The sequence below is a fragment of the Aquarana catesbeiana genome, linkage group LG04, assembly GCF_042186555.1.
Source record: "Aquarana catesbeiana isolate 2022-GZ linkage group LG04, ASM4218655v1, whole genome shotgun sequence".
In the NCBI taxonomy this organism is placed as follows: Eukaryota; Metazoa; Chordata; class Amphibia; order Anura; family Ranidae; genus Aquarana; species Aquarana catesbeiana.
In genome coordinates this window covers 677,324,618-677,339,110 of record NC_133327.1, presented here as the reverse complement: position 1 = coordinate 677,339,110, position 14,493 = coordinate 677,324,618, and the positions used below count along the sequence as shown (strand labels likewise).

At 50.1% G+C, this 14,493-nt stretch overlaps 1 protein-coding gene across 1 annotated transcript; it reads right to left on the bottom strand.

Moving 5' to 3' along the window:
- Nucleotides 1–2,723: 2,723 nt before the first annotated feature.
- On the bottom strand, nucleotides 2,724–14,491 carry POLR1C (RNA polymerase I and III subunit C). Its single transcript, XM_073628679.1, has 9 exons — nucleotides 14,351–14,491; nucleotides 11,296–11,367; nucleotides 10,763–10,870; nucleotides 9,459–9,591; nucleotides 9,253–9,372; nucleotides 8,157–8,312; nucleotides 7,592–7,741; nucleotides 5,613–5,729; nucleotides 2,724–3,405 (listed from the first exon to the last, which is right to left on the bottom strand). The coding sequence occupies exons 1-9, from the start codon at nucleotides 14,408–14,410 to the stop codon at nucleotides 3,287–3,289; spliced, it is 1,035 nt and encodes a 344-aa protein (XP_073484780.1). The 5' UTR covers nucleotides 14,411–14,491; the 3' UTR covers nucleotides 2,724–3,286.
- Nucleotides 14,492–14,493: the final 2 nt, after the last annotated feature.

Sequence of the window (14,493 nt, the reverse complement as noted above, 5' to 3'; positions counted from 1 at the left end):
CAAAACGAACTACACAGAGGAGGTAAGTATGACATTTTTTTTTAAAAGAAAACAAACCAAACCTTTAGTTATCCTTTAAAGAGGTAGTAAAGTCTGTTAAACTAAGGAAAAAATGGGTCCCTCAGCAGGTTTAAGTCATAATGTAATAGTATACACGGCATACTGGTACATTATGACAGACTTACCTTCAAACTGAGCCCTCCAGCCCTGCACTGACATAGTTCCCCCCAGCCCCCAGCTGCTTCCATCTTCACCTGGTCTTCCATCCGGGATTTCGTATCCTCAGCCGCTTGATTGGCCGGGCCTTTAGTGTCCTTCTGTTGACTAGCAGTAATGGCCTTGTAATCCTATTGGACTATCATGGGAAGGAAATTACATAGCCTTGCCTATCGTTAGCAGAGCACATGCTATCACAACGTCCCCGCTCTCCATCCTGATTGCTTGGCATTTATCATTAACCTGACTGACATAACTCATTTCACATGACATCCTCTGGGGATTTTTTTTTTTTTTTTTTTTAGGTACGAGGTATTGGCTTTAGTCGTTATGGGTGGTTAAAGGCTAAGTTCACCTTTTGATTTCAATGGGCAGGGGATCTGTAGTAGCATTGTATACACCTCTCCTACAGCGCTTCAATGATGCTACTTGCAGGACTTTTTTGAGTGTCCTGCCAGCACATTGCTCCAGTGTGAAAGCCCTAGGGCTTTCACCCTGGAGTGAGAGGAGAGGCGCTTTACAGTCACTATTTTTAGTGCTAAAACGCATGTAAAGCGCCTCAGCGTGAAAAGGTTCTTAATGTGACCTATAAACTGTACAACTCAATTGAAAAGCAAACTGAAATCTTTTAGGTGGAGGGAAGTAACAATAAAATAATGCGGTTGCATAAGTGTGCACACCCTCTTATAACTGGGGATGTAGCTGTGTTCAGAAATAAGCGATCGCATACAAAGTTATGCTAAATAGGAGTCAGTACACACCTCCCATCATTTGAAGTGCCTCTGATTAACCCCAAATAAAGTTCAGCTGTTCTAATAGGTCTTTCCTGACATTTTCTTAGTCGCATCCTACAGCAAAAGCCATGGTCCGCAGAGAGATTCCAAAGCATCAGAGGGATCTCACTGTTAAAAGATATCAGTCAGGAGAAGGGTACAAAAGAATTCCAAGGCATTAGATATACCATGGAACACAGTGAAGACAGTCACCATCAAGTGGAGAAAATATGGCACAACAGTGACTTACCAAGAACTGGATTACCCTCCAAAATTGATGAAAAGACAAGAAGAAAACTGGTCAGGGAGGCTGCCAAGAGGCCTACAGCAACATTAAAGGATTTGCAGGAATATCTGGCAAGTACTGGCTGTGTGGTACATGTGACAACAGTCTCCTGTATTCTTCATATGTCTGGGCTATGGGGTAGAGTGGTAAGATGGAAGCCTTTTCCTACCAAGAAAAACATCCAAGCCCGGATAAATTTAGCAAAAACACATCTGAAGTCTCCCAAAATCATGTGGGAAAATGTGTTACGGTCTGATGAAACCAAGGTTGAACTTTTTGGCCATAATTCCAAAAGAAATGTTTGGCGTAAAAACAAAACTGCACATCACCAAAAAAAACACCATACCCACTGTAAAGCATGGTGGTGGCAGCAGCATACCTTCAGGCTGTTTTTCTTCAGCTGGAACGGGGCCTTAGTCAAGGTAGAGGGAATTATGAACTGTTCCAAATAACAGTCAATATTGGCACAAAACCTTCACGCTTCTGCTAGAAAGCTGAACATGAATCATACATCCAAATCAACAAAGGAATGGCTTCACCAGAAGAAGATTAAAGTTTTGGAATGGCCCAGCCAGAGCCCAGACCTGAATCCGATTGAAAATCTGTGGGGTGATCTGAAGAGGGCTGTGAACAGGAGATGCCCCTCGCAATCTGACAGATCTGTGAGTGTTTTTTGTAAAGAAGAGTGGGAGAATATTGCCAAGTCAGAATGTGCCATGCTGATAGATTCATCCCCAAAAAGACTGAGTGCTGTAATGAAATCAAATGGTGCTTCAACAAAGTATTAGTGTAAGGGTGTGCACACTTATGCAACCATATTATTTTAGTATTACTTCCCTCCATCTAAAAGATTTCAGTTTGTTGTTCAATTGAGTGGTACAGTTTATCGGTCACATTAAAAAAAGGTGGAAAAAGTTCTCAAACTACCGTATTTATCGGCGTATAACACGCACTTTTTTCCCCTGAAAATCGTGGGTGTGTCATACGCCGATTGTGAGCTTTTTGGCCATTCTCTGCAGCTCTCGGCTGTTCTCGACGGCTCTCGCAGTCCCGCTGCGTCCGAAAGCCGCCGAGAACAGCCGAGTGCGTCCGAAAGCCGCCGAGAACGGCGGCGCCATTTTTCAAACTTGTGTACCTACAAGTTTGCAAATGACACAGGGACAAGGCTACAGATGGACAATGATAAGGCAGCATTGATGGGCATTTAAATGTAAGTTTTTTTTTTTTCCCTTAAACTTCCCTCCTAAACTTGGGGTGCGTGTTATACGCCGATAAATACGGTATTTATCTTTGTCTCATTTTTTTTTTACATCAAAGAAACCTGACATTTTATATCCATATGGGACTTTTAGTAAACTTCCTTGGATTTCACTCTGGCGTGCTCATACCACAAGCTTGTGAGGCGTGTTTTGTGGTTAATTATCTAATATCTACCAGCAGCAAGCAACTGTATTCCAACTTTTATTGTCCATCATGTTCCAGACTAGAATTAAATGTGACTGTTGGCTGTGAGCACAGACAAATGCAGCCATTGGACACTCCGATACCCAATATAACATTTCTATTATGTGTATGGTGACATTTTCAAGCTGTTGTGAATGTGCCCATCAAAGGTTTTACCATAAACATCAGCATCCCCCTTCCATCCTGCAATATTTTATTCCCAGGCAGAACACACACCTTACAATAACAGATCAATTCTGTATCATCTTCTGGATAACAAAAAAAAAAAATAGAAAAATATGGAAAATATCTGTTCCCCCAAAATGTTCAGCATTTTCATCCAACAGACTGCAAAGAACAATAATTTAACTCTCTCTGGTTCACAGACTCTCCGTACCATGACCGGCACAAGCAGGGAACACATTATCCAATCACAGTTCATCTGGCATTATAAAAAGGAACCAGCCAACTGGTGGCCAAGTCCTGCACACAGAACCAATCAGCTGATTGAACAGTCTCTCAGCATGCAGCCAGTGCTTCCGGAAAATATGGTGTTGGCCCAGCGGCTTCAGTCCATCTGCGCTGCATCCAGCTCATCCAGGAAGCGCCGACATTTCCCCATCAGACCCATGATGGCTTCTTTCATCAGGACGTCCGGGGCTAGGATGCCAGTAGACTCTATGGAAACTGAAGAGGGAGAGAAATGGATTCAGGACACACAAAATCTACTTATTTAAAAGGATGGATACAGAGCAGGGTAGATAAAAATTAAATGATTTAAAAAATAAAATCCAATTTTTTTTTTTTTTTCAAAAATTGATTTTTGTTAACATTTTATTAAAATTCTTTTGAAGTAAAAATATAGTTTTCTATTTAAGATACATTAATAATTTAGTTATTCAGCATGAAATGGATCTTAGTTATGTAGCATGAGGCTGTATATTCTACAATATTTACATTTTTTGGTAAACGCATTCAATGAATCCAAGCTCTGCAAGCTGAGATAACATGCACTGCATTGATGCATTCACACAATTGCACAGTAACCATGAGATAAAACAGAGTTCAGGAAAATTCCTTTATCCCATTGTTTTGCAAATCAACTTACACTACAAACTGTATGATTGCATCAGTTCTTATCGCTGTTTTACTAACCTGACAGTTTATTATTCTAAGTAGGAAACCTTCATTTGGTTTGCAAATATTAAAGATTTTAACTGCCAGCAAGAATAAGTTCTTACATTTAAAGAGCACCTATAATCTCAGATCCATCATGGTAGAACCTGTTAGCGGGCATCCACTCCCCTGCTGCCGCCACGTCCCTCACCTTGTTGTGTCACTGCCGCATCACCAGCCGTCCCATTAAAGTGAATGGGACTGTCGGTGAGTCAACCGCGGGTCAGGGGAGGAGTCAACCGCGGGTCAGGGGAGGAGTCAACCGCGGGTCAGGGGAGGAGTCAACCGCGGGTCAGGGGAGGAGTCAACCGCGGGTCAGGGGAGGAGTCAACCGCGGGTCAGGGGAGGAGTCAACCGCGGGTCAGGGGAGGAGTCAACCGCGGGTCAGGGGAGGAGTCAACCGCGGGTCAGGGGAGGAGTCAACCGCGGGTCAGGGGAGGAGTCAACCGCGGGTCAGGGGAGGAGTCAACCGCGGGTCAGGGGAGGAGTCAACCGCGGGTCAGGGGAGGAGTCAACCGCGGGTCAGGGGAGGAGTCAACCGCGGGTCAGGGGAGGAGTCAACCGCGGGTCAGGGGAGGAGTCAACCGCGGGTCAGGGGAGGAGTCAACCGCGGGTCAGGGGAGGAGTCAACCGCGGGTCAGGGGAGGAGCCAACCGCGGGTCAGGGGAGGAGCCGCTGCCAGAGATGACAGTTGCTCTTTAAAAATTATGATTTAAATCAAGCCTTTTTACTAGCAATTTAAAATCAACTTGATTTAAATCAAATCCACCGGATACAGAGAAAGCAGAAGCTCCACCCCTGTGGGCTATACCCATCCTTCCGACACAGCGCCCCCCAGTTAAACACAGGGTCCATTCAGAAGCCTCCAGTGCATCATGTTAACACAAGCTATATGCATTTGCGTGTTACGGTGCATTTATTCTCCATGGCACCCCAACCCACCCCTGAAGCACGTGTTGCAATGCACCTCAACACACGAGCCTTGTGATGCGTCACATCGGAAGAACTGCTGCATGTTAGATTTTTGTGCCATTATAGTTCTTTGGCAGCCAATTTAAATGGGCTGCCATAATGCAACACACATGCATTAACGCTACATAATAAAATGGACAGATCTAAATGGCTACTCAATGGCAGTGGGGAAGAGGTCATTTGCTCCACCCCTGTGGGTAGTGTTTGTCCCAGACACTGTCATTTAATCTAGCTCACGATTGGTGTAAGCAGATATAGTCTCTGCTTTGCTCCTGTGGACTGTCCTTTTCCAGCAGGCACCACCCTCTAATCTAGCTCAGTGTTGGGTAAGCAGACCCTTTGCTCTGCCTCTGTGGACGGTCCTTGTCCCCCAGGCACCGCCCTCCAAATCGAGCACAGCGTTGGTGTTAGCAGGCGCAGGGGTTCTTCTGCTTCACCTGTGGGCTGTCCTTGTCCCCCAGGCACCGCCCTCCAATCGAGCTCGGTGTTGGGGTCAGATGACGCAGCGGTGCCCCAACTTTGCATTTATGAAGATTTTCTTCTCTCAGATTCCAGCAGCTCCCTCAAATACATTACAGACTTTGGGTGGACAGCTCCCAGGATCACACTGGACCCCAAAATGTGAAGAACTGCTTATGGAGTAACCCCTGCTTACCCTCGTATTAATCTCGTGTTCCACTCATCTATTATAATCCCTGCTGTAGGACCATCTCCATACGGTAACACACAGCGAACGCCGTACTCACAGATAAAGTAGTCCCGCACACGTTCCATGCGCACCAGGTTTTTCAGGTCCTCGTGGCGGAAGATCTCTCTGCTACACGTGTCAATCCGCGCGTTTTCTACACTGGCAACCTTTTTACCTGAAGGAATTAAAACACAATGCAGATCATTACAGCAATCCCCAAAATGACAGCAAAAACTGCACTATGGCCTATGGATGCCCCAATGACGGGGAAAACAGCACTATGAACTATGCATGGGCAATGACAAGGAAATCTGCACTATGGCCTAGGGATGCCCCAATAATGGGAAAAAAAAAACCTACACTATGTGCTATGCGCTGGGTGTCCTGTGCCTTTAAGGAAAGGTGGGCTACCTCCAGGCTCACCTACCCTCTATCCACTTATTAGAATGCACGCGCTTCTACTATGTAGGCTTTCATAAATTTACAAGAGTAAGGACTGCAGAAATCTTGGGGTGCCCTGGAGCGGCTCTGTAGCTTACGCATGCATTTGCAAACATGTGTTAACTAAAGCTCTGTTTTTAACGCAAGCAGTTAAGACAGGATAATTTGGTTGATTGCAAACTGGTTGGTGAGTCGAACTGGGAATTTTCTTTCGTTTTGCACGCATTGCCCTTCCATGTCCCCCTTGCTGCGAAGGCCAGTTATAGGTGGGGGTAGTGGTCAGTTGTTTGCACTATGGACTCTGTATGCCCTAATGACAAGGAAATCTGCACTACGGCCTATGGATGCCCAAATGACGGTGAAAGCTACACGACGGACTATGCGTGCCCTAATGACAAGGAAATCCGTACTATGGCCCAAGGATGCCCCAAAGACGGGGAAAGCTACACTATAGCCATTGGCCAATGCGTGCCCCAATGACAAGAAAATCTACCCTATGGTCGCCCCAATGACGGGGAAAACTGCACTATGGCCTATGGATGCCCCAATGCGAGGAAAAACTGCACTATGGACTATGCATGGCCTAATGACAAGGAAATCTGTGCTACAGCCTATGGATGCCCCAGTGGCGGAGAAAGCTACACTGCGGCCAATGCGTGCAACAAGGAAATCTGCACTATGGCCCATGGATGCCGCAATAACCACACACAGATCCCGGTTCTTTCAGCGGAGAGGAGACAGATCAGGTGTTCATACTATGTATGAACACTGATCTCTCTCTCCTCCTAGACAGTCCCCTCCCCCCCCCAGTTAGAAACACGCATAGGGAACACACTTAACCCCTTCCCTGCCAGTGACATTTACGCAGTAATCAGTGCATTTTTATAGCACTGAAAGCTGTATAAATTGTCAATGGTTTAAAAAATGTGTCAAAATTGTCCGATGTATCCGCCATAATGTCGCAGTCCCGATAAAAATAAATAAATAAATTGCAGATCGCCGCCATTACTAGTAAAACAATTATAATAAAAATGCCATAAATCTATCCCCCTATTTTGTAGACGCTATACCTTTTGCGCAAACCAGTCAATATACGCTTATTGCGATTTTTTTTTTTTACCAAACATATGTAGCAGAATATTTATCGGCCTAAACTGAGGAAAGAATTTGATTTTTGATAAAAAAAAGTGGGATATTTATTAAAGCAAAAAGTAAAAGATAGTGTTTTTTTTTTCAAAATTGTTGGTCTGTTCTTTTGTTCATAGCACAAAAAATAAAAACTGCAGAGGTGATCAAATACCACCAAAAGAAAGTTCTATTTGTGGGAGAAAAAAAAATGTCAATTTTGTTTAGGTACATCGTCGCACAACTGCGCAATTGTCAGTTAAAGCGACGCAGTGCCGTATCGCAAAAAATGGCCTGGTCATTGAGCAGCCAAATCTTCCGGAGCGGATGTAGTTAAATGACAGAAGAGACTGGCAGACTTTTTAAGTACGAGGAGAAACCAACACTCACAACCAATGTGATTGTACACCATCTATCCCACCGCTAGAAGGACAGACTTATACAACATGGAGGTAGATGGACGACACTCACCATTCACATCATCCACCGCGATAACTCCGGGCGAGAAACACTTCTGCAGCCTCTCTGCCATCTCACCCTCTATGGGGTGCAGCAGTGTGATCTCCGGTAGTAAGCGGTAACTGGCTGTGGCCACGGGGGAGAACTTGGCGTGGTCCTTCCCTGCAGGGTGAACAAATTCAACACACATTATGCCATTTTACTTCTTTTTTTAATTCAATTTTCTAAATATTACAAAGGAATAAATTACGACACTGTGTGTCCTGGAAGAAGGAGCACAAATTTATGGGACCAGAACGGCCTAGGGATAGTAAATACTTTACGTAGAATTTGGAAAATTATAATGATTTTGGGTCAGTTACCTTGTCTAGATACAAACTTTGAATCTAGAAGAGGATTCCCAGAGCTCTACGGGTTAGCAGTAGGCTGCATGCTTGTTCCAGGTCTGACTGATAAGGTAGTGAAGCCAAGGATAAGGATGATCACCCAAAGCCTGCTCACTGAAGTCAGCAAAGACAGCTCCCATGTTTCCATCCTCCCCATCCCGGATCTCATCTCTCCCCCCCGGGTAGCTTACCAACTCCCTTGACGCAGTGCATGATGACGTGGATCTCCTGGCCAGGCCGAAGCTGGGCAATGAGGATGTCACTGTGCACAGTCCGAGGCGGGTCGATGTCATGGAAGAGATCGGATTGGTTCCCTTGAGGGAGCCACTTCATGTGACTGGTGTATACTGCAGAGGAAAGAAAAACTGTTAGAGGGGGCCCAAAAGGGGGTGCAGTTCTGAAACAATGTGGGTTAGGGGGCAACCTCAGGAGGAGGGGATAAGGGAGTCCAGAAGGACAGGGCAGCCATCCGGGGGCTGCCCCATCCTTCCAGAACCTGCAATGAGGGGGCAGGTTCTGGAAGGATGGGGCAGGCCCCGGATGGAGGGATGTGGCCAAATTAGGGTTGGGGGCAACCACCAGAGGAGGGGATAAGGGAATCCAGAAGGACAGGGCAGCCGGTGCCTTTGGAAAGGGGAAGCCTCATTGGGGGGCCGGTTCTGGAGGGATGGGGCAGACCCCAGGTGGAGGTGCCCAAACTAGGGTTGGGTTCAACCTCAGGAAGAGGGGATAAGGGAATCCATAAGGGCAGGGCAGACCTATGTAAGGGGTAAAGCCTCACTGGGGGGCAGGTTCCGAAAGGATAGGGCAGGCCCCTGGGTGAGGGTGACCTGAATTAGGGTTAGGGGCAAGCTCAGGGGGGATAAGGGAGTCCAGAGAGACAGGGCAGTGTCAGGGGAGGCCTCATTGGGGGGCTGGTTCTGGAGGGATGGGGCAGCCCCCGGATGGAGGAATGTGGCCAAATTAGGGTTGGGGGGCAACCACCAGAGGAGGGGATAAGGGAATCCAAGAGGACAGGGCAGCGGGGGCCTTTGGAAGGGGGAAGCCTCATTGGGGGGCTGGTTATGGAGGGATGGGCAGACCCTGGGTAGGGGTGCCCAAACTAGGGTTGGGTTCAACCTCAGGAAGAGGGGATAAGGGAATCCATAAGGACAGGGCAGGCCCATGGAAGGGGTAAAGCCTCATTGGGGGGCAGGTTCCGAAAGGATAGGGAAGGCCCCTGGGTGAGGGTGGTCCTGGTTAGGGGCAAGCTCAGGAGGAGGGGATTAGGAAGTCCAGACATCTAACCTTTATGGTCCAGGTAGAGCTCGCTGGGGTCGGAGGAGTCCTTGGCCGCCCGGGGGTTCCGCGTACATTTCACATTCAGCTCGAACTGCAGCGTGTCAATCTCCGTTCCCTCTGCATCATCTGGGGGGGCAGAGAGCAGCTGTGAAGGACTCCAACAGCCTCGTATTACATGCAGCTGGGTAACAGAGGGGTTACCTTCTACTTACCCGAATTCCGATACTCGAAGAGGCGAGGATCAGCACGGATTGGGATGAGGCCCAGGCGGTGGGCGAGGATCTCGTCCTGTATGATTGACGTGTTCTTATAGACGTAGACTTTCTCTATGGCCATGGTGGGGACCTGCAGGGAGAACAGGTGGGGAAACCCCTCAAAGTGAGCACAGGGAGAGAGAAATTGGATTCTGGATGGAGCTCTTAGGAAACACCCACTTCTCCAGACTTACATCCACCCATTAAGGCCTTTTGATATTTGCAGAACTCATCCCAAGAGCAAGACCGCTACTACTGCACCAGAGGCCGAGGGCCCTTGAGGAGTGCTGTGATGTTTTCATCTCGGCCCCTCCCACCAGCCATGACCTGCCTGCATTCCAAAGGGAAGCACGTTCTAAACTAAAGTACACTATATTGTCAAAAGTATTGGGACGCCTGCCTTTACACGCACATGAACTTTAATGATATCCCAGTCTTAGTCCGTAGGGTTCAATATTGAGTTGGCCCACCCTTTGCAGCTATAACAGCTTCAACTCTTCTGGCAAGGCCGTCCACAAGGTTTAGGGGTGGGTCGAGTCCTGCTGTCTGTGTCAATGGACGCAGCAGCATAACTCGGGAGCGCACCCGCATGAGCGCCCCAATGGAATGCGGCTCTCCGTAAGGGCACTCAAAGAGGAAGGGCCAGGAGTGCCCCCGGGGAACCCCAAAAAAGGAGGATTGGGGGCCGCTCTGTGCAAAACCGTTCCAAAGAGCAGATAAGTATAAGAGGTTTGGCTTTTTTTTTCCCCTTTCTTAAAAATACAAACCTTTACAATCACTTTAAGGTGTCAGCATAACAAGACATTTTTGACGATTTCATGCTCCCAGCTTTCTTGTGTCCCCCTCACTTCCCCTCTCAGTGACCCCTATAGGAAGTGGTGGGAAATCTTCCCCCAACAGGGACACAGCAATCAAAAGACTGACACAGAATCCAACCCATCCCGACTCTGTGCCTTGACCCCCAACTGGAGAGCTTAGAGGAAAACATTGCTCACGGAGCAATCAGTGCCATCCACCCCCATACTGATCCCGCCCTATAAAAACACAGAACTAAGGCCAGAGGACCAGCATGACAGCTGCTGCAAATGGGGGCCCCGTATGCGGAAAGCACAAGGCTCCAGCGAAGCCACGCCCACCTACTGGATCTGTCATTATTATACAGGATTTATATAGCGCCAATAGTTTACGCAGCACATACAATAAATACTACAATAGGATTAGAAGGGCCCTGCTCAGAAGAACTTACAATCTAATAGTCATACCTCAGCCAGCAGGATGCGCCGGAATGCGTTGGCCAGCGCTGCATCTATTCCCACCATGTCGAATTCCAGGAGGTCGTCCTCCATCTTGGTGATCTCTATCCGGAAATTCTGCAGATGAGACAGGAGAAGAAGGATGAAGATGTCACTGGGCAAAGAACAACCTCTCCCCCCTAAATCCTCCGAGGTCATGTGACCTGCCATCTATGGGGGGGGGGGGGGGAGTGTGAACACAGCTGACTGTCATGTAACATTTCAGACTGGAAACATCCAGAGCCTGCGCTGACCCTGGAGACAGGAGAGTGTGGAGGTCCGCTACCATGGCAGAACCTTCCAGGGAAGGTGGAGATAAAAGTTGTCTGAATACAGGTCATTCCACCCATAGCAGTCCCCTCCAACCCCCACCCTCGGGTTTGGTGGATGCAAAATGGAAAGTGGGCGGGTCTGCGCAGTCATTATGGGCGGAGTTTATGGGAGGAGTAGCCCTGTACCTGCAGATCTGACCCCCTCCCCCAGGATAGCGGTCACACGCTCACCTTCTGGAAGCGCTCCAGGTCCCAGGTGTCGTCATATCCGGGGTAATTCCCGGGGAAATCTGTACTGTGCACCTACCGGAGAGAAGACAGACAAGTGACATCACACAGAGCCGTCCGTATACCACTCCCCTCCCACCAAGGCACTTGTAGTTGGAGCAGCCAATCAGATTCTCCGATGATTCAAGCACAGAGATAGGAGGAGGGTGGGCAGTAGACAGTAGGTGGTGTGTAGTTGGGTGGGCAGTAGACGTTAAGTGGTGCGTAGTTGGGTGGGCAGTAGACGGTAGGTGTTGCGTAGTTGGGTGGGCAGTAGACGGTAGGTGGTGCGTAGTTGGGTGGGCAGTAGACGGTAGGTGGTGCGTAGTTGGGTGGGCAGTAGACGGTAGGTGGTGCGTAGTTGGGTGGGCAGTAGACGGTAGGTGGTGCGTAGTTGGGTGGGCAGTAGACGGTAGGTGGTGCGTAGTTGGGTGGGCAGTAGACGGTAGGTGGTGCGTAGTTGGGTGGGCAGTAGACGGTAGGTGGTGCGTAGTTGGGTGGGCAGTAGACGGTAGGTGGTGCGTAGTTGGGTGGCCAGTAGACGTTAAGTGGTGCGTAGTTGGGTGGCCAGTAGACGGTAGGTGGTGCGTAGTTGGGTGGGCAGTAGACGGTAGGTGGTGCGTAGTTGGGTGGGCAGTAGACGGTAGGTGGTGCGTAGTTGGGTGGCCAGTAGACGGTAGGTGGTGCGTAGTTGGGTGGCCAGTAGACGGTAGGTGGTGCGTAGTTGGGTGGCCAGTAGACGGTAGGTGGTGCGTAGTTGGGTGGCCAGTAGACGGTAGGTGGTGCGTAGTTGGGTGGCCAGTAGACGGTAGGTGGTGCGTAGTTGGGTGGCCAGTAGACGGTAGGTGGTGCGTAGTTGGGTGGCCAGTAGACGGTAGGTGGTGCGTAGTTGGGTGGCCAGTAGACGGTAGGTGGTGCGTAGTTGGGTGGCCAGTAGACGTTAAGTGGTGCGTAGTTGGGTGGGCAGTAGACGGTAGGTGGTGCGTAGTTGGGTGGCCAGTAGACGGTAGGTGGTGCGTAGTTGGGTGGGCAGTAGACGGTAGGTGGTGCGTAGTTGGGTGGGCAGTAGACGGTAGGTGGTGCGTAGTTGGGTGGGCAGTAGACGGTAGGTGGTGCGTAGTTGGGTGGGCAGTAGACGGTAGGTGGTGCGTAGTTGGGTGGGCAGTAGACGGTAGGTGGTGCGTAGTTGGGTGGGCAGTAGACGGTAGGTGGTGCGTAGTTGGGTGGGCAGTAGACGGTAGGTGGTGCGTAGTTGGGTGGGCAGTAGACGGTAGGTGGTGCGTAGTTGGGTGGGCAGTAGACGGTAGGTGTTGCGTAGTTGGGTGGCCAGTAGACGTTAAGTGGTGCGTAGTTGGGTGGGCAGTAGACGGTAGGTGTTGCGTAGTTGGGTGGCCAGTAGACGTTAAGTGGTGCGTAGTTGGGTGGGCAGTAGACGGTAGGTGGTGCGTAGTTGGGTGGGCAGTAGACGGTAGGTGGTGCGTAGTTGGGTGGGCAGTAGATGGTAGGTGGTGCGTAGTTGGGTGGGCAGTAGATGGTAGGTGGTGCTGGGCAGTAGACGGTAGGTGTTGCGTAGTTGGGTGGGCAGTAGACGGTAGGTGTTGCGTAGTTGGGTGGGCAGTAGATGGTAGGTGGTGCGTAGTTGGGTGGGCAGTAGACGGTAGGTGGTGCGTAGTTGGGTGGGCAGTAGACGGTAGGTGGTGCGTAGTTGGGTGGGCAGTAGACGGTAGGTGGTGCTGGGCAGTAGACGGTAGGTGGTGCGTAGTTGGGTGGGCAGTAGACGGTAGGTGGTGCGTAGTTGGGTGGGCAGTAGACGGTAGGTGGTGCGTAGTTGGGTGGGCAGTAGACGGTAGGTGGTGCGTAGTTGGGTGGGCAGTAGACGGTAGGTGGTGCGTAGTTGGGTGGGCAGTAGACGGTAGGTGGTGCGTAGTTGGGTGGGCAGTAGACGGTAGGTGGTGCGTAGTTGGGTGGGCAGTAGACGGTAGGTGGTGCGTAGTTGGGTGGGCAGTAGACGGTAGGTGGTGCGTAGTTGGGTGGGCAGTAGACGGTAGGTGGTGCGTAGTTGGGTGGGCAGTAGACGGTAGGTGGTGCGTAGTTGGGTGGGCAGTAGACGGTAGGTGGTGCATAGTTGGGTGGGCAGTAGACGGTAGGTGGTGCATAGTTGGGTGGGCAGTAGACGGTAGGTGGTGCGTAGTTGGGTGGGCAGTAGACGGTAGGTGGTGCTTAGTTGGGTGGGCAGTAGACGGTAGGTGGTGCATAGTTGGGTGGGCAGTAGACGGTAGGTGGTGCGTAGTTGGGTGGGCAGTAGACGGTAGGTGGTGCGTAGTTGGGTGGGCAGTAGACGGTAGGTGGTGCATAGTTGGGTGGGCAGTAGACGGTAGGTGGTGCATAGTTGGGTGGGCAGTAGACGGTAGGTGGTGCATAGTTGGGTGGGCAGTAGACGGTAGGTGGTGCATAGTTGGGTGGGCAGTAGACGGTAGGTGGTGCATAGTTGGGTGGGCAGTAGACGGTAGGTGGTGCATAGTTGGGTGGGCAGTAGACGGTAGGTGGTGCGTAGTTGGGTGGGCAGTAGACGGTAGGTGGTGCATAGTTGGGTGGGCAGTAGACGGTAGGTGGTGCGTAGTTGGGTGGGCAGTAGACGGTAGGTGGTGCATAGTTGGGTGGGCAGTAGACGGTAGGTGGTGCATAGTTGGGTGGGCAGTAGACGGTAGGTGGTGCATAGTTGGGTGGGCAGTAGACGGTAGGTGGTGCATAGTTGGGTGGGCAGTAGACGGTAGGTGGTGCATAGTTGGGTGGGCAGTAGACGGTAGGTGGTGCGTAGTTGGGTGGGCAGTAGACGGTAGGTGGTGCGTAGTTGGGTGGGCAGTAGACGGTAGGTGGTGCGTAGTTGGGTGGGCAGTAGACGGTAGGTGGTGCGTAGTTGGGTGGGCAGTAGACGGTAGGTGGTGCGTAGTTGGGTGGGCAGTAGGTGGTGTGTGCGGTAGGTGGGCAGTAGACGGTAGGTCCCCGGTCGGTCACTCACATTCTGCAGTGAGAATTCTTTCAGCTGCACGCGGCTTCTCATCTGCTCCACCGCCGCCATCTCTGACTCCTCCTACGGGACCCGCCTACCTCTGCCACATCCAATATGGCGACCGAACCCCACCTACCTTTTTGACAGCCTGT